This window comes from Octodon degus, unplaced genomic scaffold (genome assembly GCF_000260255.1).
Source record: "Octodon degus isolate 3935 unplaced genomic scaffold, OctDeg1.0 scaffold00010, whole genome shotgun sequence".
Lineage (NCBI taxonomy): Eukaryota > Metazoa > Chordata > Mammalia > Rodentia > Octodontidae > Octodon > Octodon degus.
The window spans coordinates 5,934,209-5,956,616 of record NW_004524586.1 but is presented as its reverse complement, the minus strand read 5'-3'; the positions used below and the strand labels follow the sequence as shown (position 1 = coordinate 5,956,616).

Sequence of the window (22,408 nt, the reverse complement as noted above, 5' to 3'; positions counted from 1 at the left end):
CTGTGGGTGTAAGGGGAGCCAGAGTGGAGTCTGACTCGGTCCTCCCACTGCAGGATTCCCGTGCTTCGTGCCCCTTTAATAAGAAGGGCGGGGACCGGCCTGGCTCCACCCCAAGCCTGCCCTTCCAGCCAGGTGCACAGGAGCCAGCACCTGGAGCGCAGGGGCTCAATGGGTTGTCTGTGTGGACCTTGCTCTCGGCCTGTGGAAGCACCCTCTTTCGTCCACCCATCCCCAGTGGAGCCCCAGGATCAGGGCTCTCCCGGCCTGCAGCTCCTCCCACTTCCCCTCCTGGCCCTTCCCCTGCCTTGCTGGAGCTTGGCACTGACTGCAAGCACATTCTAGAAGCCGAAATGGCTGCTGGCTGCCGAGGGCTCAGCAGGATCGTGGGGGCCTCCGCTGGCCCAGCTGGGAGCCGAGTTCCCTCCAGGGCTGGGGGAAACGTGAAGGCCGAGTACGATGCAGTGGTGATAGGAGCAGGTAAAGTGGAGGAGCCACTGCCTAGGGGGTCAAGCAGCCCCACCCCGAGGCCTGGGGGAGGGGTGTTCACGGAGCGTGGCTGCCTGCTCTGCCCTGGGCACTGCTCGGCCAGAAGTCTGGCTAAGGCGGGCACAGAAAGAAGACCCCCTGCCCTGGGAGTCAGGATCCTGCAGTTCTGGGGCCGGCTGTGCCCTGGGCCTGCTGGAAACACCCGCCCTCTCTGGTCTTAAGCCTTGCCGTCCCGTCCCGTATGAGGAGGAAGGAGCTTGGAGCTTCCCTGTGTCTCCTGAAAAACAAGCAAGATCAGAAAGATTGACCAGAATCGTAAAGACAAGGAAAAACTAGTCCTGAGCTCCGGAGATCCTGTCGCATCCCCACAGAGGGTGATGGCCCCGCTGCCTTCCCCCAGAAGCTTGGGGTCTGCCGCAGTGGTCCTGCAGCATTTTGCTGTCCCCTGAGTTAAAAGAACCAAGTTTGCAGGGTGACTGGACAAGGTGGCCCTGGGCCAGACCGCACTCGCCCGGCCTCCCACCCACCCTGAGAAGGCCATGTTTCCGAGGGGGCTTGTACAGAGCCAGTGCCGGGCTGAAAGAAGGTACAGTGGGAGTTAGCACAGCTTCAGGGTTCACGCTCTGGGTGGGCGTCCTCAGTCCCACGCGCACTAAGCACACGGAGCTGGTGCGTGTCCATTGGCGCGAAGGTCTGCAGCACTCGGGGTTTTTCTTCGAATTGTCTTTTCAGCATGGAGAATTGAACCCAGGGACTGTATACCACTGAGTGTAGCACACAGTTTATAAATCAGGCCTGTAATACTCTTAAATTCCAGGAAGCCTCTTGAATCTTTTTTCCCTGTGCTGGAGATTGAAGCCAAGGTCTCATGTCTGTTAGCGCTGCACTACCGAGCAACCCTTTTTGGTTTGAAGCAGGATCTTGCCGAGGATGACCTCGAGTGTGCAATCCTTGCGTCTCAGCCTCTTGAGTGGCTGGGATTACAGGCATGCACCATGGCAAGGGGTTACCAGGTGAGCCTTAACAGAATGCTGTCTTTCATTTTTACCAAATTCAAGTGGCCAGGCTGCTATTGCCATTCACCAACAGAGAGAGTTGCAAAAGGAATGCTTGATTTTTCATTTACTTGAGGGGAAGTGAAACATTTCTTCTTCAGTGATTACCATGACTTTGCTCAGTGAGAAAATATTTTCCTGGTACTGCAAGAATACTTTCTCCATTTTTGGTGCTGTTTATCTCCAGTTGAACAGCTCCAGACTCAAGAGGCTTGGTTAAATTTAACCTGTGTCACTCTCTTTTTTTTCTTTTTGGCAGAACCGAGGATTGAACTCAGGGCCTTGAGCTTGCCAGGGAAGCACTTATTCTACTGAGCCATCTCCCTGACCCCATGCGTCACTATCTGAAGCCTAACAGTCAACAGGACAGTAGATGCAGCCCTGATATGTGCCCTCACTGACATCTGTTAAACATTACCCCACGGCCTTGGCCTCTCGCTACTTCTGAGGCGGCTGCACATGATTCGGGAGAGAGGTGCATCAGCACATCCCTGTGTCCACCACTCGGGCACAGTGGCAGGTGTCTGGCCACAAGAGTATGGGCCATTGGCAAATGTAAAATAATTTAGAAACAGTGAATTTGGGGTAGTTATTATCTTCGATTTTAATATCATTTATTTGATGGGAAGCCTCTATAACTTATTTTTTAACAATGGCTATGATTGGCAACTAATCAATAGATTTCTGGGTGGTGGGCACAGTGGGCTCAGGAAGAGCAGCACTTCTGAGCCTCGGAGAAGCTCCCTGCCCCTTCCTCTGGGTCACAGCCCCGCCACTGGCTCCTGATGGACAGTGCGGACCCTGGAGCACCAGCGGCCTTGGGGATCACCCACACTTGTGAATGCGTCTAGTGCCAGAGTTTTCCCTTCACGTGGCTTCATTGGGTGGGAATGTACCTTGGAGCCTGACCTAATGACATTCAGGCCTGAGTGAGGACAGAGTGGCATCTTATGAGGTAGGCTTGTATCTGAGTCTCTGAAGTCATCAGTACCTGTCAACCTCTTCAAAGAGCCTCTGATCCCACCATTTGACCAAATGTGCTTAAGAAGGACCTGAGGAGCATGTTAAAATGCAGGTTCCCAGCCTTCGTCACAGGTGATGGGGGCTGTGCGTGTCTTCAGAACGTGTACCCTGCCAGTGCCATGACCCTGTGGCAGGCAGCTGTAGAACCTGTGCTGGGCTAGCACCTGTCAAGGTCCTGCTGCCTGCGGAGCGTGGGCGGCAACTCAGGACCCTCCAAAGCACAGGCAGCTCTGCTGGGATTTGGGAGCCTTCCTGAGCTGCTGGATCCTCAGCGTTTGCCGTGTGGTTCCCTTTGTGCGTCTGTGGGCTTACACACCATGACTGACCTGGAGACCCAGCTACCTGGAAGATGTTAGCTTTCCAAGACTGATAATCACTACTAATTAAAAGATTAATGGCTCCCATATTGATTGCAGGCCTGCTTTCCTAATATTACTGTCCAGTCCTCCTTACAACACTGCGAGGCCCTCAGCATCCTCTCTGTTCCAAGTACACTAGGGAGCGCGAGGCTCCTCACTGTTAAATACCTCTCTGAGGGCCGCACCAAGGTAAGCAGCATGAGCCCAGGGCCGTCTGCCTTGAACTGTGGCACGCCCAGAAGGAAGGGCTCAAGCTGCGAGTTCATGAGTCTACCTAGTATGGTTTTTTTTAACTTTTCATAGAAAAAAATTTCTGTACTTTTAAAGAAATATAACCAAATAGATTGTCACTTACTTACCACATGATGAAAATTAATGTTAGTTCATAAAACTTATTTCTATGAAATGCACTTGTGGGCTCTGTACCAGATTGTGGTGTAAGGTGCTTCTCCTATTCAGAGGGGTTTGAAAAACTCAGTTTCACAGATTTGATTGATGAGTGAGAAGTTGGCTGAGTGACCCCAAAATTCTGGGAGTCTCTATGTGAGAAATTTAAAACTGACCATGCTGTAAAAAGGTTTCATCATGGGCCGGCAAGATAGCCCAGTGGACTAAGTGGCTGCTTAGGCAAGCACAGGGATCAGTCCTCAGCACCACATGCCGCACTGGTCCTGCTCCCAGGCGTGCTGAGCTGGCCACTGAGACCTGGCATGATGGTGCACGCCTGCAATCCCAGCACTGGGGAGGCTGAAAACAGGAGGGTTACTGCAAGTCTGAGCTGTGTAGCAAGACCCTGAACCAAATGCATAATAAACGTTTCAGCGCATGGGCCACTGGCACTCCCTTGTTTATGAATATCTGTCCTATTAACAGGCATTTAATTAGCATCAACATTGGTCCATGCTCTGAAGTCAAGGCCATCTACTGATGAAATTAAAGAAAGACTCTGGTCACCTATCACCAAGGACACAAAGAACCTACCCACAGGCTGGCTGGCAGCCACTGGGGCCTCATCTCTGCCCACAAGTGATTCTCCACTACCCACTGCTTTTTCTCCTAAGTAAGGGAAGGGAGAGCCTAGCTCAGCTCAGCCTGCATCGGGGAGCAGGAGTGAGCAGGAAGCATGTACACGCCAGGCTATCAGGGGCCAGCCAGGAAGGGGGGCTGGGAGCTGACATTTACCACACTTCCCATATGGCTTTGAACTTGTCAGGGGTGGAGAGGCACTCGCTATGGATGGCTTACTGTGGAGCACAGGACCCCCAAAGCTAGAGACAGCCTTCCTTATATTTTTAGAAAAAAACTATATGACAGAAAACTAGCTGATCAGCTTGCCCCCTTAAGCACACCTCTTCATGGCATTTTGGAGCACTGAAGACTGGGGGAGACTTCTGTGTGGGAAAGCCCTCCTCGGCCCTTTGTACGCCACACTTGGACGAAACAAAGAGCACAGCAGCAGCTCCCCATCCAGGCAGCACCGCCTGGACAGCTGTGCGCACGGGCCCTTCCCCTGGATGCAGCCTGTGATGCCCCTTCTGACAGCCACTGGCTCCTCCTCTAGTGATGGAAGCCCACGTGATCATGGGCTTCTCCTTACCTCTCACTCCAGCATAGAGCTAAAGGTCAAGCCAGCACAAGAACTGAGTTTTCTGACTCCTCCTAAATTGGCTGTGTTCCCTTCCGCATGAAGGGTGGAAAGAATCACCAATGCTTTTCTTGGACTGGGGCAGGGACGTGTGAGCCCGCTCTGCTAAGGACTGTGTGTGTCTGTCCACTGACCAGTGACGTTCTCCCCTTCTCTCCCTTCTCGTTGCAGGACACAATGGGCTGGTGGCTGTGAGTACTTTCCTCTTGGTCCCATGTCACTGGCCTAGGAGACTGTGACTCAGCACTGAGGCGCAGCATGAGGAAGCTGGCAGGCAGGATTGAGGCCCAAGACAGCTGTCAGTGTTCCCAGTGCCCAGCAAGGGCTGGCCCAGTGCGCATCTAGGGCCAGCTAGAGAGTTGTCACGGTTCTGTCCTGTCCTGTCCTCAGGCACATGGTCCCCGTGTCCTGTGTGAGGACTGAGAGCACTGAGAGGTGTGCCAGTTAAAAGTGGGACGGTGCATGCCCGTGACTGGCCCAGAGGAAGCAGGCGAGCCTGAGCATCAGAATTGGGTGGGCTGTGACTACAGGCTAGGGACAGTCCTTGTGGAGAGGGACAGAGCTCTCCCCAACAAGGCCTAAGTGATGTACCCTCCGAGCACCCAGCTGCTGTGTGTCTGAAGTGTGCCCTGGCACGGTGAGGACTCCCACCTCACAGAGGGGCCAGGGACCCTGTGCCCAGCACAGCTGGTTTCCAGACCCATGCTAGCTGGGCCAGAGTCACCCCCAAGTTGTACTCTCCCTGAGTCCATGCCCCTTGAAGAGGCCACTGAGGATCTTACAGCCACAGAACAAATGCAGACCATCGTCCGAAAGCATCCGAATCTAGTGGCGGCTAGAGTATGCAGATAGGGGAATTGGGGGACCAACGCAAGGTGTAGGGGACACCTGCTAACCCTTAATACCTTGCCTGGTGTGTCAATTGTAGTTGAGCATTCGTCAGTAATGTTACCACTGGCTTGTGTCCCACCTTTGCCACTTTCTGTCTGCACAGGTTAAAGGTGGGGAAGACAGCCTTTCCGAGCCACAGTAAAATGGGAATAGTGGCTGCCGCCTCACAGAGATGCTGTGAAGGTGACAGTAAGCAGCACAGGCCTGGCTGGTACATCAAGCGTGGCACAAGTGGCAGCTCTTCATGGACTTGTCCCACTCAGGGAAGGCTAATGTCAATGCCTGTCCTCCAGAGGGACCAGGTCACAGCTGGTTGCCCAAGTTGAGTTGGTCACTCTTTGCAGCAGAGGAGATGTATGCCAGGGGCGTGTCTTCTCAGAGCCCAGGACAGGATTTGAGCTGTGGCTGGATAGCTTGGGGAAGGCCCGAGAAGTTGGGGCTCTTCTCCAAATTGAGCACTGTCGGAAACTGAGAACGGGGGCCGGCAAGCTAGCTCAGCAGGCATATTGCCTGGCAAGCACAGGGTCCTGAGTTCAGTCCCGGGTACAAAAATAACCCCCAAAATACAGTGAATCTTTGGGAATCTCTGTCAATCTCATCAAGACCTCACTGGATAAGGACATCTGTAACTGGTGAAGGGTTAGCAGGCTTTCATTTTGGTTGAGAGAGGAAGTATTTGGTATCCTGAGGATGGCATAGAACCCTTGATTTTGTCTGGGTTTAGTCACAGCCGCAGTGGGCTTGCTACATCTCATCATGGTCCCAGAGTAGCATCATTTAAGACTGTCATTCTGTGAGATAGCTTATCTCTAATAGGACAGTGTGCTCCCACCTGCACGCCAGCTCAGTTTCCAGGAATCAGAGACTGAGGTTGGTTGTTCTCAGTGGGATGTGCGAAGGTTATAGATCCTGCCTTCTAAGGGTCTGGGCTCACTTCCCAGCACCTCCCCTCCTCTGCTGTGGGAGCCTGAGGCAAGTCATTAGCCCCATTTGGCCTCAGTTTCCGCACCTGTGAAATGGGGAGAGGCACAGTGCCCACCTCTAGCATGGTGGAGTGGATTCAGTGAGCTACACTGACAGTGCCTGGAATATGGTGGCTGCCAGGTGAGCTTTTTTAGAAGCCTGACTTCTGCATGCACTTCACTCCCTTTTTTGTCACACTGGTTTTAATGGTCGTGGGGAGGCTAGTACCAATCACAGGACTGCATGTCCAGGATGAGCTCGGCTGACTTATTTTCCACTAAGGGCTGGAGACACTTAGCAGAAGCCCCTGCGCCATTGCTGCCCCCAGAATAAAGTTCTGCTGTGGCCTCAGCTTCACTCAGCTCGTGTGCCTGCTAGGAGCGAGCGCAGGTAATCCTCACAGCAGCCCTAAGAAGTAGGTACGTTCAGCACCGTTTCTGCTGACCCGTCCACACGAGGAAACTGAGGCCAGCTAGATCAGTACTAGAGCTGCCTCAGCAGAAGGACAACGGGGAGTTGAACCCCTGCAGTCTGGCTCTGCCTGCCAAAGTGCAGCCTCCACGCTGCCTCTTGCTGTGCTTCTGGGAAGGAAAGAGGCTTGCTTCCTCCTGGGGGAGCGGGTTGCTGCAGGGTGGGCGGGGTGCTGTGTACACGCCCAAGGCACCTCAGCCTCTGAGGAGTTACCTTCAGCTGGGACACAGAGGGGAGCAGGCAGGCGCAGCGCCAACCAAAGGGGGCAACGCTGAGACCAGTGGTCAGCCCCAACGGTCCCTGCAATCCAGAGGGATCAGGGGAGAACCCTGTGTGCTCCCAGGCGGCGTACCTACAGAGACTGGGGGTGAACACGGCGGTGTTTGAGAGGCGCCATGTGATTGGGGGTGCTGCTGTCACTGAAGAAATCATCCCAGGTGAGCCCTGAGAAGCAGGGGTGGGGGGTGGGAGGGTGACCCTGAGCAACTCATTCTCCTTTTGGTTTTAGGGTTTAAGTTCTCCCGAGCATCCTACCTCCTCAGCCTGCTGAGGCCGCAGATTTACAGCGACCTGGAGCTAAAGGTAGAGCAGCCCCTGGGACTGACAGCAGTTCCACCTTCTCTACCCAGGCAGGGCGGAGGGCTGCTTTTCCTGTACCTCAGGTGACTCCCCACACCTGAGGGCTGTCTTCTAGCCCAGAACTTCCTGTCTCACAGTCTCCTGCTGAATCTCACAGATCAATATTCTCTAGCCCACCAGTGTCTTTAAAAATGGGAAATTTTCACATAGAAGTCTTTTGGAGAGGTTTGTTTGTTTGTTTGTTTGTTTGTTTTTTGGTCAACACGAGGTGCTTGTTTTACATGAAGGCATTTAGCAGCGCCTTAAGCAGGCAGGCCCCTTCCTTGGCCCTGACCCTGTCATTCCCTGGAGTCTTACTTGACTCTAGTAGGACAGCCGCCTAGAGCCTGTGTGCCAGATTCTGCAAAGCTGCCTTAGACTCAAGCCCTGTTTCTGCCCCCATTACACTTGGAGCCTGTTGCCACTCTTGGCAGTGTGACCAGGACTTGCACCCTTCTTAGCCCTCTCCAGCTGCCCCTTGCTAGATTACTCAGCCTGCTCAACTCTGCCCATCGATTGCCCTCCTTGCCCCTCCCTGACCCCCACAGGCCTCCTCCCCTCCCCCTCCATTAACTTCACCACCACCTCACAAGGGGCTGCCCTGATTGTTTGTGGCTCTTTGGCTTCTCTAGTTGGTTCCTATAGAGGAGTTCTGGGACTTAGGTAACTACAGAAGCCAGGGATAAGAAATTATTGAGGAAGAGAAAGTACTCTGGTAGAACCGGGTACTGAATACAACCTAAGACCTAGGATTGGCCTGGCGTCTCCAGCTCACACCACCCTATAGCTAAGGGTAATTTGTGAATGTACCAGTTATTTATGTTCTCAGATGTTGGGGGCCAGAGGTGATCTCTGTCCCTTCCTTCTCCTACTGATCTTCCAGGTTTCAGCCATATTCCTTCTAGTCCTGTGTTACTGTAGAAACAAACTCTAACCAGGTTGGTAAGAAGGAGCTAGAGACGGGTAGAGAAGTGGACATTTCCAAATATTCTTGCTCAGAAGTCTGACTCTGTAGAAGCAGTGGGGTGCAGGAACCAGCATTTTACAACCTCCCCGGGTCATTCTGAAAGAGGACAGCCCCAGTCACAGCTGAAAACTCCACCTTTTAAGTCTCTGTGTTATTTGGTCTCTTGGTCTCTGATCTACCTTTTGCAAGAAGTTCCACCTGGGATGACTAGGAATGCTGAAGGTGACACAGGTAACCAGAGAATGGGTTCTGGTTTTGTTTTTTAAGAAAACATCATGCTCCAAACAAATCTCGTGGAGGTCATCAAAGGCAATTTAAATGCCCTTCTGACTCCATCTGATTAAAGCCTTTAGGAATGACAGAGTCACCGTTTTGAAGAGAAAGCCTAGAATCAGTCAAAAATGACTCATATTCAATTAGTTATGAAATAATAATTGAAATAGTTTCTGGGTTCCATATGAGGAAGGTTTGTTGTGTTGTCTAGTTAACATTCCTCAGCACTTGCTCTTCCGGGCTCTGGGAGAGGCCCTTGGGATGCAGGGGTGAACTCTGAGGTAGTAACAGAACTTCGGGTAGGGTAGGTGACAGAAAGAAAAGAAAAGAAGCAATGTGGTGGGAAAGTGTGGAGGGCCAGCCTATACTGGGGACCTGGAAGTCCTTCCTCAGGGGGTGGTGGGCGAGCTGGCTGGCGCAGTGCAGCATCTGAACAGAGTTTCAGCCAGAGGGAAGTGGACAGGCTGTGGCAGGCATGAGCAGAAGTTAGGCCAGTGTGCCAAAGCAGACGAGTGACAGGAACAGGGGCAGTGGACGTAAGGACGGGCAGAGGACAGCTCAGATTGCACCTTGCAAGCTATGGTGAGTGGCCTGCATTTTATTCGTGTGCAGTCGGAAGCCAGCCAAGGTCTTTAATCAGAAAGTGGAATATGGGATTTGTGACTTTATAAAAGATCAGTCCATCTGGATGGTAATGAAGGTGTGGGGGCCTGCAGGTAGATCCATAAGACAGCTGCCGCAGTGCCCCACGGGATGGCAGCTTGACCCAAGGCAGCACACAGAAAGCAGTGGACTGTGTGTGCAGTAGGGGCTGACAAGGACGGCTCTGGTTGGGATGGCAGAGGGAGAGAGAGGAACCAAGATGCTCCTGGGGTTTAAGAGGTGGTTATATTAAGGAAGCCAAGCTGGAAGATCCTCTAACTTAGAGTCCGATTTCTGTGTTAATGTTAGAAAGGACATGAAGTTCTCCCACTCTGGCTCCATCCTCTGTTCCGAATGTCCTCCACAAAATGCTCAGAGCTGTCCATCTTGCCTGTCTGGAGCATCTCTGGTCTGGACAGTTCCAGCTGTACTCATAGGAAAAGGGTTATTGTGGTCTCTGTCACCCTCATGCAGGTCTTGTTTCTGTCCCTTGGGGGCACTCCTGCCTGCAGTGTGGCCTTCACCTCTCTAGTCAGCAGAATGCTGGTTGACGCCCTGAATCTCCACATGGGGGGTGCAACAGTGAGCAAAACAGACAGCGCCCCTCACCTCATAGACCTTCTCTTCTCCTCAGGAAAATGACGAAACACGTATATAGTTAGCCATGTGATGACAAGGGCTTTGGAAAACAGTAACGCAGGGTGAGGGGACAGGAAGTGCTGGTGTGGTCAGGGGAGGCCTGCTAATAAAGGACAGTTGGGCAGAAACCTTGAAGAAGTGCAGGCCCACATTGCAGGCAGGGAAAGGAAGTCTCTAGACAGTGGCCGGCATAAGGTGCACTTCGGTTAGCAGTCTGGGTCCCTTTTGTTGTGTCGTATGTCCCTGTAGAGAAGCAAAGGTGCTCTGGCAAAGTTCCATGTGCAGGTCAAGCATCTGAAAACCTAATCATATTTTAAGTACTTCCAAGGAACTTCTATTTAAAGTGACCCTGGAATAAATCAGTCTTCAAAATAAATAAAATTTTTGATGTAAATAATATATCTACATTCGATATATAGATTTTCACATAATCATTGTTTTATATATCTAAGTTTTAATTATTTATTTCTGAAGTGGGGCGGTTATAGATTATTTCTAGATCCAGGGCTGGGAGTCACAGCAGTGTGGTTGTGAAACTTAGATCCACCTGCTACAGTGTTCTGGGACCAGTTATTTAACGTCTCTGAATTCCCAACACAGTACTTGCACAAAAAGGGTAACAGTACCTATATAGATGAGATGCTGTGAGGTGCTTGTAAACCGTGGTACAGTCTGTGGCACAGGAAAAGCATGACGTGGCATGGTGTGGCATGGTGTGGTCTGTCACTGAGTGCCTTGGCAAGAGGACTTTTTATAAACATATTTTAAAAAAGAAGAGCCAGGACCCCATACCTTGGGAATAGCTACCCAACTGGTCACACAGACACGATCAGAGAAAGGTCAACAGCAGACTCTATAAATCCCTAAAATGCTGCCTGTATTTTCTGTGTTTTGCAGAAACATGGGCTGCGGCTTCATCTTCGAGATCCCCACTCCTTCACCCCCGTGATGGAAGAGGGTGCAGGGAGCAAAGTGCCCAGGTCCCTTCTGCTGGGCAGAGACACGGCAGAGAATCAGAAACAGATCGCCCAGTTCTCACAGAAAGATGCCCAGGTAAGAGGAGTGACCAGAGACGAAGCTCCCCTCCCCATCAACTAGAGGAGGCTCTTGGAAGGGGCAGCCCAGCGGGACTTGTTCTAGAACACAGTGTCCAAAGGCCACGTGGGGGCTTGCGCAGGCTCCAGTCTGAACTAGCTTTTGATCTCAGGCCCTGTGGAGAGAAGAGATGGAGAGCAGTGATTAAGGCCCTCAAAGCTGCGCGTGCTCAGCATGGGCCCGCTGTCCAGATGGCCTCCGCGTGGTGCGCTTCCAAAGAGAACCCCCCAGTGTGTACGTTTACTGTGTGGGGCTTGGGTCGCCCCTGCTTTCAGACAGAATCCCGAGTGGTTATCCACATGAGAGCCCCAGAGGAAGGTTAAGGGAAGATGAGAGACAATGAAGGGTAAAATGAACTGGATTAGGAGCTTAAAATATTCATTCAATCTGACATCGATCCTCTGACACCCAAGACAAAGAAGTGTGCGTGATGATGTGCAGAACTGTGAAAGAATCTGTTGTCTCGGGTTGCAGTCTAGGAGTTGGTTGGGCAATGCTGTGCAGATGAGTCTGCATAATCCAGTGGACCTGGTGTGGTGGGCTTGGGGGTAGGGAACGATTCTTTGAATGGCCTGCTACAAGCTGTAGCATGAAATCAGGCCTTGATGGATATATTTTTATAAGAAGAATCTAGGTTAGTGTAGTCCCTGTAAATTGTCTTAGTTTATTAACTGAGTATTTGGTGAACCCCAGGGTGCCACGGACTTGCTGTGTGTATCTCTTCAACCAGAGGTTTCTAAACCTGGCTGCTGAGTTGGATTTTGCGGGCAGCTTCACTCTTCCCAGGTGCTTCTCATCTGACTGTTCTGCGCACTGGCCCGGGGACCATGGCCTTTACCACCCTCCAGCCCCTGCCTGTCACAGATGTCTTAGGCAGGAGTCAGCATAGCATGACTCTGGCCCTGCCTGTTAGTTGGGGGCTGGGTCTCATTTTCTATCGTGGAACATAAGGAGCCCTGTTTCTAGTTTTATCTTTGCAAGCGGTCATTTTAAAGGCTGGCTCTAGAGAAAACTATTCCACTTCTTTCTTAGCAAGACTTCTCAGTGTTCTGAGAAGCTCAAACCTTCCTTTATGTAGTGTGCTGTCATCCCATTGGGGCATTCATGAGTGCAGCTGGACCCATAATTGAAAGCGCTGGCGTGAGTCAGGCGGGCTTCCAGAGGCACGGGCCCCCCGTTCCTGCCCCATGACTGGTCTAGTGGAGGGAAGGTGGGCATCGGGAACCAGCTCAGGAGGAGGGGATGCAGACTTGTGCTTCCGGGGTCAGGGGGCAGTCTGTCAGACTGAGGGACGAGGAACGTCTGCACCCTGGAGTTCAAGGAGGGACTAACTTCTACCAGTCACATGTGGAAAGACGGAAAGACAAAGAGAAACCTTCCCACGCTCTTATCACAGCACCCACTCCCTCAGCTACTTGCCAGTTTTCTGTGGCCACTTTGGCCTACACACACCCTTTCTCAGGTAGCCCAGGTCTCTGTGGCTTCCCCCACACCCTCTTCCTGGTGCTGGTGTCAACATGGATGTGGAGGTACAAGGCCTCAGCAGGACCAGGCCAAGCTACACAGGAGAGATGAAGCCCTAGGAGCCATCAGGGCTCTGCGGTAGAGCGCGGTGGCTGTGAGGGAGGGCAGGACACAGAGCTGCTGGCTTTGTGGGCTTTGGGACACGGGAGCCTTGAGCTAGAGCTCTGTTCCAGGTCTTTCCAAGATATGAGGAGTTCATGAGCCGCTTGGTTCTGGCCATTGACCCTCTGCTGGACGCAGCCCCTGTGGACATGGAGGCCTTCCAGCACCACTCCCTGCTGCAGAGGCTGAAGGCACTGTCCACCCTCAAGCCTCTGCTAAAGGCAGGTGAGTCCATCAGGACGTGAGTAGTGGCTTTCGTGGCTGTGGGGGTCTGTTTTCTTGGTACTTGGACACAAATCTGAACCTCCAGGCAGCTGCCACTCATGCCCATGTCGCAGACGGTGTCCTGAGTGCCCCTGGAGCCCACACTGCATCAAGGTCTCAGGCTGGTGTGGATGGAACCCAGCCTGGACAGAGGGTGCCTCAGTGTCACAGAAATGGGCTCCCCCCAGGCAGCGCACCTTACAGAGTTCAAAGTACGGGAATAACGTACGCGTTAACATTTTTCTAAAGGTATTCTAATATGCCTCCATGCCTATGGGCTGGCAAACGTCTGCACATGCCACTTAATCCTCGCAGTACCCCTTATGAGATGCAACTCCCATTTTACAGATGAAGAAACTCATTTAGAGACATTAAGAGGAGGTCCGAGGCCATGCATCTGGAAAGATGGGGAAGAGATCTGGCACGTCCACCATGCTGCCCTGCCTCCCACCCCACCGCTCTCTGATCCCTAGGCCCAGGCCAGAGTGTTTCCTCTCAGCCTGACTTACTTGCTGTCCTGTGGGTTTTGTGTTCCAGGCCGCATCCTCGGGGCCCAGCTTCCCCAGTACTACCAGGTCCTCACAGCTCCCATTACCAAGGTCAGTGCCTGCCAGCCTCCGCCTGACCTGCGGCCGGCACCTCCCCTGCCAGGCAGGTCCCTGAGGCCTTCCTGCAACTTTGCTGCCCAGGTGCTGGACCAGTGGTTCGAATCTGAGCCTCTGAAAGCTACTCTGGCAACAGATGCTGTGATTGGAGCCATGACAAGTCCCTACACTCCAGGGAGTGGGTGAGTGAAGGCCAGCAGGAGCCGGGCAGGTTCCCCAGGCAGGACAAGGGCAGGAGCAACAGCGACTGGCATTCACTGAGCTCACTCTGAGCCAGACACTGCCCTTGAGCACGTGTGCATGGCGATGAAAAGGCGAAAGGCTTGAGCTCATTTCAAGGCTCATGAAAAGGGCTGGGTGGGGGGACAGAGAGAGGCTCAAGGGGCCAGATGAGAGCAATGTTGGGACCCGGAACTTGGGACGTGGAATCTCACTTCCAGCACCTGGTTTTGTGCTCTATGCTTAGATATGTGCTGCTGCACCATGTGATGGGGTGCCTGGAGGGACAGCAGGGGGCCTGGGGCTACGTCCAGGGTGGCATGGGTGCCCTCTCTGATGCCATTGCAAGCTCAGCCGCTGTACATGGAACAAGTATTTTCACTGAAAAGGTGAGCTCCTCTCCCTCCCTGGTGATTGACAAGGCTGCAGAAAGTCTGGAGTGGGGAAGGTCCCTTGTTCTCCTGATGGAAATGGTGGGGCTTAAAACCCAGGCCCTATTCGGCTGGTGGACCCTGCAGCAGCAGAGCGATGGTCAGGGATGTCCCAGATTTTCTGACCAGTCACTAAGTCACACTGGGGCTGGTGCTTCCTGGTGGGGAGCATCGAGACTCACCCCAGAGGTTACCAAGTTTGGAGGGCTGGGTTGGGAGGAGGAAGCGTGAATGCCTGGGTGCAGCACAAAAGTGGGGGTCTGACCAGAGCCAACCTGAGTCTTCCTTCCTGGGGCTTCGGGGGCCTGTTGCTGGTGGGCTTCAGACAGTGGCCAAGGTGCAAGTGAACAGGGAAGGCCGCGTTCAAGGTGTGGTGCTGCAGGACGGCCAGGAGGTGAAGAGCAGAGTGGTGCTGTCCAGTGCATCCCCTCAGGTCACCTTCCTGACACTGACACCACAGGTGAGCCAAGCGTGGAGGGGCCGGAACACAGGGCACCCAGGGAGCCAGGTCTGCACGAGGGTGGACGAGAGAATGCCATCTCCTTGAGGGAAGGAAGCAGGTAATAGGCAGGTGACAAATGGGAGAAGCTGCATAGGTAAGGGGGACGGTGCAGGGAGGTGAAGTGACCCAGGCCGTGCAGCTGGCGGTCGCTTGCTGAGCCAGCACTGGAATCCATGTCTGACTTTCTATCTACTGTCCTGATTTCTGTTCACTCACTGTTAATTCCACTGCCTGTGTCCAAGATCTGTCGCCATATTGATGTTGCAGAACAACCAAACACAAAGCTTCTGGGCAGATAAGAAGAAATCGTAGCTGGCAGGCATGGAGAATTCAGTAGATCTTGGCTGAGTTTCAGTGGTCTGGGCTTGCTCGGGTACCTACAGTAAGCTGTGGCGCCGCAACCGGCTCTGCTGTGCTTCCTTGTGTGCCCGGGGATCGGCTGGCCCAGGCTAGCTCAGGACAGTGCAGGCGCGACCAAGGCAATCTGACTCTTCTACACATGTCCCTCAGCCTATTGGCTCCATGGTCCAGGCCTGTTCTGAGGCCTGGCACAGAAGCCATCAAGTTCAGTCACACGAAACACGTATTTATTCCTCTGTTTGTATCTTATTTTCTGACATTGGCCAAAGCAAGTTTCATAGCTAAACCCATAGTCAGAGTGAGAAGCACTCCAAAGTTATAGGGACAAAGGACATTCACATAGGGAGGGCTGAGAAAATGGCACAGTTGTTGCAATGGGCCACACTCTCTGTCCCCAGAAGATCGTGTGTGTGAGCACGCTGGGGACTCCTTGGGGCAACAGCACTCTTTCTGAACGTTTCCACTAACAAGAGTTAACAAACATCAGTGCAGGGCATCTGTGAAGTTAAGCAAGTAGATGTCAGGGCTTCCAGAGCTTATAGTCTAGAAGAGAAAAGCAGCAAAAGCGAGAGGCTGCTGACAGAGCTCAGGGGATGAAGTGGTCAGCTGAAGGGGAGGCCCTGGGCTGGCTTCACAGGGGAGGTGGCCTGGCTAGTTCCGGTGGACGATGAGCTTTCCACAGAGTTTGAGGGACTGACCTGAGCAGAGAAAGGAGGTAGCTTCCCTTGGGGCCTTGGCCATGCTTGGGGGTTCCCAGAGACTCCTCCCTGCAGGAGTGGCTTCCAGAGGCATTCACGGAGAGGATCTCACAGCTGGATACCCAGTCCCCTGTTACCAAGATCAATGGTAAGAACACCTGGCTGCAGAACCGAGTCTTTTGACACTGTCTGAGTGGGAAGTCTTCATGTACAGGAAAGCCCAAGCACACCACCCCCACCTGCTGGCCCCCAGCCTGCCCACCCCCGCCCCCGCGGGAAGGTGAAACACTTCTTTACACGTTCAGACTTCTGGTCCACCTGTGAGTGAGCAAGGTGATGACTGTGGAGTGAGAGCCCTGCACAGCCGGGGACCTGACCCTCCTCTTTGGTCCCTCAGTGGCTGTGGACAAGCTGCCCAACTTCCTGGCAGCCCCTAATTCTCCCGGAGGCCAGCCGCTTCCCCATCACCAGACCTCCATCCACCTGAACTGCGAAAACACCCACCTCCTCCATCAGGCCTTTGAAGATGCCAAAGGTGGCCTGCCTTCCCGCAGGTCAGTGTGCTCAGGACTAACGTCCCCTGGAGGTTCTGACATGGGCCTGGGTGGACAGTGGCTGCCCAGACACAGCAGGGACTCTTCAGCTTGGAAATGCGCCTCTCTGATGACCTAGGATCTGCCTCATTCCATACCTGGAATCTAAGACCAGGAAGTGTATCCCGGGTAAGCAGTCTGTGGAACAGGGAGCAAGACCCGTCAGGGGTTGTTACAAGCAGCAGAAGAGCAAGCCCTACAGCTGACAGTGCTGGAGCTGGGAAGAAGAGAAAATGCTTTCTAGGAGAAAAACAGGCTCTCTGCTGCAGAGGCCTCACAAGAACACTTTCTGCCCCTAGTGGGCACCCTCTGCTACGCCATATAAGCTACCTTTGCACAAAGTTTCTGAAAGCATTCCCGCATTTGCCACAGCTGTGTCTGCCCTTCCAGGCAGACAGCGACACTATGAGCCCCACACCTTTCCATCCTGTCCAGCAGCCAACAGATAGAAGGCCTAGTCATAGCAGGCTCTGTACTGGGTATAGGTCAGAGGCATAAAAGAGAAAAAAGCTAATGACCCGCCAGGCACAGATACTTGTATTTTATGGTAAGGAACATGTGGCCCTAGGGAAGGATGCGAAGCACTGGGAACATCCCTTGGTAAGTGTTTGGGGATCCCCACCCTGCGCCAGGTAAAGAGGACAGCAAAGGCTCAGTTTCTGAGCTTGCACGAAGAGAAGGTGGTCCACAGGGGTGTATCAGTGATAAACACAATGGAGAAGATCAGGCTGGAAGGGGAGGCCGTGCTGGGAACGAGGCCCGAGCAGCAGCCTCTCTGACACCGTGACTTCTGAGCAGAGAACAGAGAGGACGGCGTACAGGTCTTGATGGACTTGAGGGAGGAACATTCAGGGAGAAGGAAGGCCAGATGCAAAGCTGGTGCCATGTGGCTGTGGGGAGGCAGAGGGGTGAGGACGCAGTGCTGGGAGAAGCAGCCGGAGCAGCTCGTGCCCTCGGGTCTCTGCTCTGGGCGCCTCCAGGAGAGTTCCACAGAGCTTGGCCTGCCCTTTAGAAAGACCACCCTGGCTGCTGCGTGGACAAGAGGGAGGGGCATCTGCGGCAGTTGGTTACTGATGCCGAAGCCAAGGGAGGAAGAGGACGGTGGCTGGGACCAGAAGGGGAGCAGGCAGTGGAGGGATGGGAGGTAGCCAGATACCGGCTGTAGGCGAAGGTAAAGCTGACGAGACTTGCTGATGGGCAGGAGCTAGGTGCATGGAAAATCACCACTGTGGCCTCACAGTGACACGTGGCCCAGCGTGGGTGTTGACCCAGAGCTGTTACTGTGTCTGCTCCCAGCCCTGGTTCTCAGACCAGCCCTTTCCCTTTCCCATGCACTGCAGGCCTATGATTGAGCTCTGTATCCCGTCCTCGCTGGACCCCACACTGGCTCCTCCTGGCTGCCACGTGATCTCCCTCTTCACCCAGTACACTCCCTACACACTGGCGGGAGGCAAGGACTGGGATGAGCAAGAGCGGAATGCTTACGCAGACAAAGGTAAAGGGAGCCACACAGCTGCCACATGCCCCTAGGGGAGCCTGCCCTCCTGATTGCCTCTTCCAGGGTGAATACCTACATGTGCTGTCCCAAGGGCTGTCATGTGGATGAATTTCTACTGGGGTCAGGCGCTGGGCTAAGAAAGCCAAAAGAACAAGTTGCTCTCAGGTGACACAGAGTGTGGTCAGGGACACCAACTAGTCACCACAGTACTGTGTTTTACTGAACCAAAGGGGGGAGCAGGTGAGCCAGAGAAAGAAGGAAAGTTTTCAAAGGTAGGGACATTTGACCTGGATTTTAAAGGATGAATAGGAGTTGGCCAGGAAGTGAAGCACATTCCAAGCACAAAGAAGCAGCTTAAGCAAAGGAATGAGATGAAAAACATTTTGCATTTTCCAAACACAAACAGTTTTGTGTTTAGGTTTGTGGTAAGGAGATGAGAAAAGGAATTTGTGATGACGTGTTTTTGCCTGTGGACTAGTTTTGTTTGTTTTTTACTTATTGTTGTATAATGTGCCTTTCAAAAACTCTTTGAGGCATGTAGTTTAGTGAACTTTAGTAAATTTACCTGGTTGTGCAAGCATAACACCTGCTTCTCTTTTTCCCAATACCATCTTGTCCCTGCCGTTGGACACGCAGTCTTTGACTGCATCGAGGCCTACGCCCCTGGCTTCAAGGGCTCTGTGGTGGGCAGAGACATCCTCACACCGCCAGACTTGGAGAGAGTCTTCGGGCTTCCTGGAGGGGTGAGTAGGAGCCTGAGGTCTCGAATCACGCTTGCCCTCCCTCCCCTTCCTGGCTCTGCCCTTGCAGCTCTGCCTGGCTCTCACTTAGAAGGGAGAATGGTGGCAGAGACCATGGTGGAGAGGGGACAGAGTGGCGACCAGAGCTGAGGAGCAGGAGGATGAGCCATAGAGACACAGGGACCATGTGAGATGATCCCCAGGACTGCGACCCCTCTGCCTATCACCGAGGGCAGCCTCTTTCCCATGACTTCCATCAGAAGGCATCCTCCTTGAGGAGCCAGGTCCTTGCTGCTCTTCAGTTGTAAGATTAAATCTATAGTTGCTGTTATAACCAGAAGTAATTCATACAGAACCAGAAGAGGCCGGAATAGCAAACTCAGTTTGGGGTAACAAGAGCCAAGCAGAGAGCTGTAGTACACCTGCTTCAGGCTGTACTATCAAGCAACAGTGATAAAAAAAAAAAATGGCATGGTACTAGAATAAAAGCAGATGCAGGGATCAGCGGAGCAGACCTGGGGTAGAGCATTTCCCCAGATACAGTCAGATGTTTGACCTTTGACAGAGGGGCCGAAGGCATATGGTAGAGAAAGGATGGCCTGTTCAACAAGTGATCCTGAGAAAACTGGTCATCTATGCGCAGAAGATTGAAACTAGACCCTTATCTCTCAACATACACTAAATTAAAATCAAAGTGGATGAAAGATTTAAACATTAAAACAGAAACACTAAACGCCCTAGAAAATAAAATAGCTGGAGCACTTGGAGACATAGGTGTTGGAAAGGACTTTTAAACAGAACTTCAGTTACTTAAGAAACAACTACAAGAATCAGCAAGTGATATTATATCAGACCAAAAAGCTTCTGTCCAGCAAAAGAGTAAATCTGTAAAGAGACACCCTACAGAATGGGCAAAAAGTGGGCTAGCTTTCCTTAAACAGAGCCCTAATACCTAACGTATGCAAAGAACTCAAGAAATTAACACCAAAAGTTAAGATCCAGTCAAGAAATGAGCAGGAAAAATGAACAGACACGTCACAGAGGAAGAAATGCAAATGGGAGTAAGTGTACAAAAAACTGTCAACATCTCTGGCCATTAAAACAATGCAAAGTAGAACAATGCTAAGATTTCATCTTACTCCGGAAAGAATGGTAGTAATTAAGAAATCAGACAATAACAACTGCTGGCAAGGCTATGGTGAAAAAAGAACCTTCTTTCATTGTTGGTGGGAATATAAACCAGTACAGTCAGTCTGGAGACTTTCAAACAACTGAAATTAGCAGTTCCATATGACCCGGTGATCCCCCTGCTGTATATCCTCCTCAGAAGCTTAAGACACGATCCTGAAGTGATCCGTGCATACCAATGCTTATAGCAGCACGACTTGCAAGTGCTGAATCCCGGAAGCAGCCTGTCTATCCATATCCATCCCCAGGTGACTGGCTAAAAGTAATGTATTTCTACATAATGGAATACTACTCTGCTATAAAGAATGAGAGATTTGAGACACTGTGTGCTTCTGGAAAATATAATGTTGAGTGAAATCAGCCAGACACGCAAACTTGAAGGCCACATGGCATCTCTCATTTGAGTGAGGCAAAGTACAAGGAGAATAAAGGATGAAGAGGAGACAAGAAGATCAACCTCTTGTAAGGGGGAACTCGTCCTCTTGTAACAGGGGAGCAGATCTAGACCTCTTGTATTAGGGAAGGGGAGGTATAAAGATATGCCGTGTAGAGGGACCTAATAGCCTCAATTCATACGAACATATACCATAAGATGAGTTAAGATTAATAATATCAACGAGATTGAAAAACGGGATGGGGAACTGAAGGAGAGAGGAGAGAGGGAGAGGAAAGGGAAAAAGGATTTTTTTTTAAAAAAAGACAAGCTATCATATGTGCATATAATCATTCCCCAAGATGATTTTAAACTGCCTGAGCTATAAACCTGTACTCATAAAATTAAAAATTAAAAATAACCAGGGTAGTAAAAGGTTGTAGTGCTCCAGTGTTAACAGCCCCAGCCCTGTCTCCACAGAACATATTCCACGGTGCAATGTCCCTGGACCAGCTCTATTTCGCCCGCCCCATGCCACTGCACTCTGGGTACCGCTCCCCTCTCTGGGGCCTGTATCTGTGTGGCAGCGGGGCCCATCCTGGTAAGTGACCCACAGCTCCACTTCCCTATGTGGGCTGTGAGGACTCGTGGCAGGGCAGGGGCTTGCAGACAGAAGAGACAGATGTGCAGTGGGGGAGGGAGAAGGAGCTAGAGCCCCTGCCCTAACAAGCCACTGTGGTCCAGAGCCCTTGCAGCTCCGCAGTGACTGGCCAGTCAGCCACAGCCCTCAGGTCTGATCACAGCCCTCAGGTTTGGGGTTTGTCTCCAGGGAAGTGTCTTTCCCCATTCCAGTTATGGACTGTGGGAGACCTACATGCTTAAATCTCTCACCCATATTTGAGACCAGAAAAATCAGTATAGGTAGGTTTTTCAAGTTCTTTCCTGTCAGGAGCCAAGTCTCCCCAGAGGCTGCCATTTCTTGGGACTTTATCTGAGCTGTGTGGGGCTCAGCCTCCCAGGGTAGGCTGTGCATCCCCATCTTTCCAGATCATTTCCCCATTGTCTCCCCGCACAGCATGTGGCCTCAGCCCCAGCCCAAGCCCTCCCCACTGTGCTGCAGGACCCAGGAGGAGCCCAGAGTCTCCAGGCAGTGGTCCCAGTTGTTGCTGATTCTCTGTCCCATGCCCCGTCCCCTCCCTGGTGGGTTTCTGAGCAAAGCTATGGTTGCAGGAGGAGGAGTCATGGGAGCTGCTGGAAGAAATGCAGCCCACGTGGTCTATAAGGACCTTAAGAGCATGTGACACTGACTCAACCCCAGCCCAGGAGGAAGAACTCACCACTGCCAACAATTGGCTCAGCTGCCCAGGAAGCTCTGCTCCAAAGGCCACTGCTCTGGGCAGCCAAGTCTACAAAATTCAGCTAGTATTTTAGAAGAACATGCAAGTTCCACCTCACACAGTCACCTGTGCCCTGTGCCCCTGTGAATGAATTGACTGGGTTTTATTAAAAACTACTTCAGACATACAGTTTGCCGTGTGTGTGTGTGTGTGTGTGTGTGTGTGTGTGTGTGTGTGTGATGTAGCTATAGGACTGTGTCCTACAGGTAGGATGCGCTTATTTGGGGGTAATCACTGTGCTCACGGATTGGCTTGAAACATTGCACTGGGTCACATTGGCTGTACTTACTGCAGGTTGTTTGGCGGGTATCTTAGCTGAAGCCCAATCAATTGCTGCCACATTCCTGTCACTGTAAAAATGGACCCACATCCCCAGGGACCCACAGTGTCACCCACAGGGCATGACCTGAGCATCTCAAGCTAGCAAAACCTCTGGTCTTTTAAGGAGCAGCCAAGGGTAGCCACCAGCTGGCTTCAGCCAAGGCTGCTCGGGAGCTCAGCACCGACAACTCCAGAGTGTTCCACCTCCTACTTCCTATGAGGTGAACGCGCTGCGTGGGTGAACCCTTCAGTGTGAACCTGTGGCCTTCCAAGGTGAATCAAGTTGTCATTCCTGGTCAGAAAGGTGCGTATTGAACATTCCCCTGGGAGCACAACGCTCCCAGCATTTCCAGCTTCAGTGGCCATGACTGCCATCCCGAGCACTGCTGTCTGCAGCTGAGGTGCACGTTTCCCAGGAAAGCTTCCTTGTCCCCAGCAAATTCACACAGGTGAGACATCTACCTGC

The 22,408-nt window shown here is 52.3% G+C and overlaps 1 protein-coding gene across 2 annotated transcripts; it reads left to right on the top strand.

The window, feature by feature from the left end:
* The first annotated feature begins 163 nt into the window (after nt 1–163).
* Pyroxd2 (pyridine nucleotide-disulphide oxidoreductase domain 2) lies at nt 164–21,746 on the top strand. 2 transcript variants are annotated; one of them, XM_004625533.2, is made up of 16 exons: nt 164–477; nt 4,740–4,759; nt 7,237–7,330; nt 7,402–7,475; nt 10,930–11,085; nt 12,825–12,978; nt 13,555–13,616; nt 13,707–13,804; nt 14,089–14,230; nt 14,598–14,732; nt 15,908–15,980; nt 16,230–16,386; nt 17,766–17,920; nt 18,560–18,666; nt 20,705–20,825; nt 21,455–21,627. In XM_004625533.2, exons 1-16 carry the CDS (start codon nt 351–353, stop codon nt 21,523–21,525), a joined length of 1,746 nt encoding a protein of 581 aa, XP_004625590.1. In that variant the 5' UTR covers nt 164–350; the 3' UTR covers nt 21,526–21,627. The 2 variants fall into 2 exon arrangements, with proteins under 2 accessions (XP_004625590.1, XP_023564640.1); XM_023708872.1 differs by lacking the exons at nt 15,908–15,980; nt 16,230–16,386; nt 17,766–17,920 and having other exon boundaries at nt 21,455–21,746.
* The last annotated feature ends 662 nt before the right edge of the window (nt 21,747–22,408 follow it).

What these genes read in the sequence shown, in the direction of transcription:
- Pyroxd2 (XM_004625533.2), top strand. Translation starts at nt 351, where the DNA reads ATGGCTGCTGGCTGCCGAGGGCTCAGCAGGATCGTGGGGGCCTCCGCT. An exon ending in TGCAGTGGTGATAGGAGCAG is followed by an intron (nt 478 to 4,739) that starts GTAAAGTGGAGG and finishes TTCTCGTTGCAG; the next exon opens with GACACAATGGGCTGGTGGCT. An exon ending in GACACAATGGGCTGGTGGCT is followed by an intron (nt 4,760 to 7,236) that starts GTGAGTACTTTC and finishes GTGTGCTCCCAG; the next exon opens with GCGGCGTACCTACAGAGACT.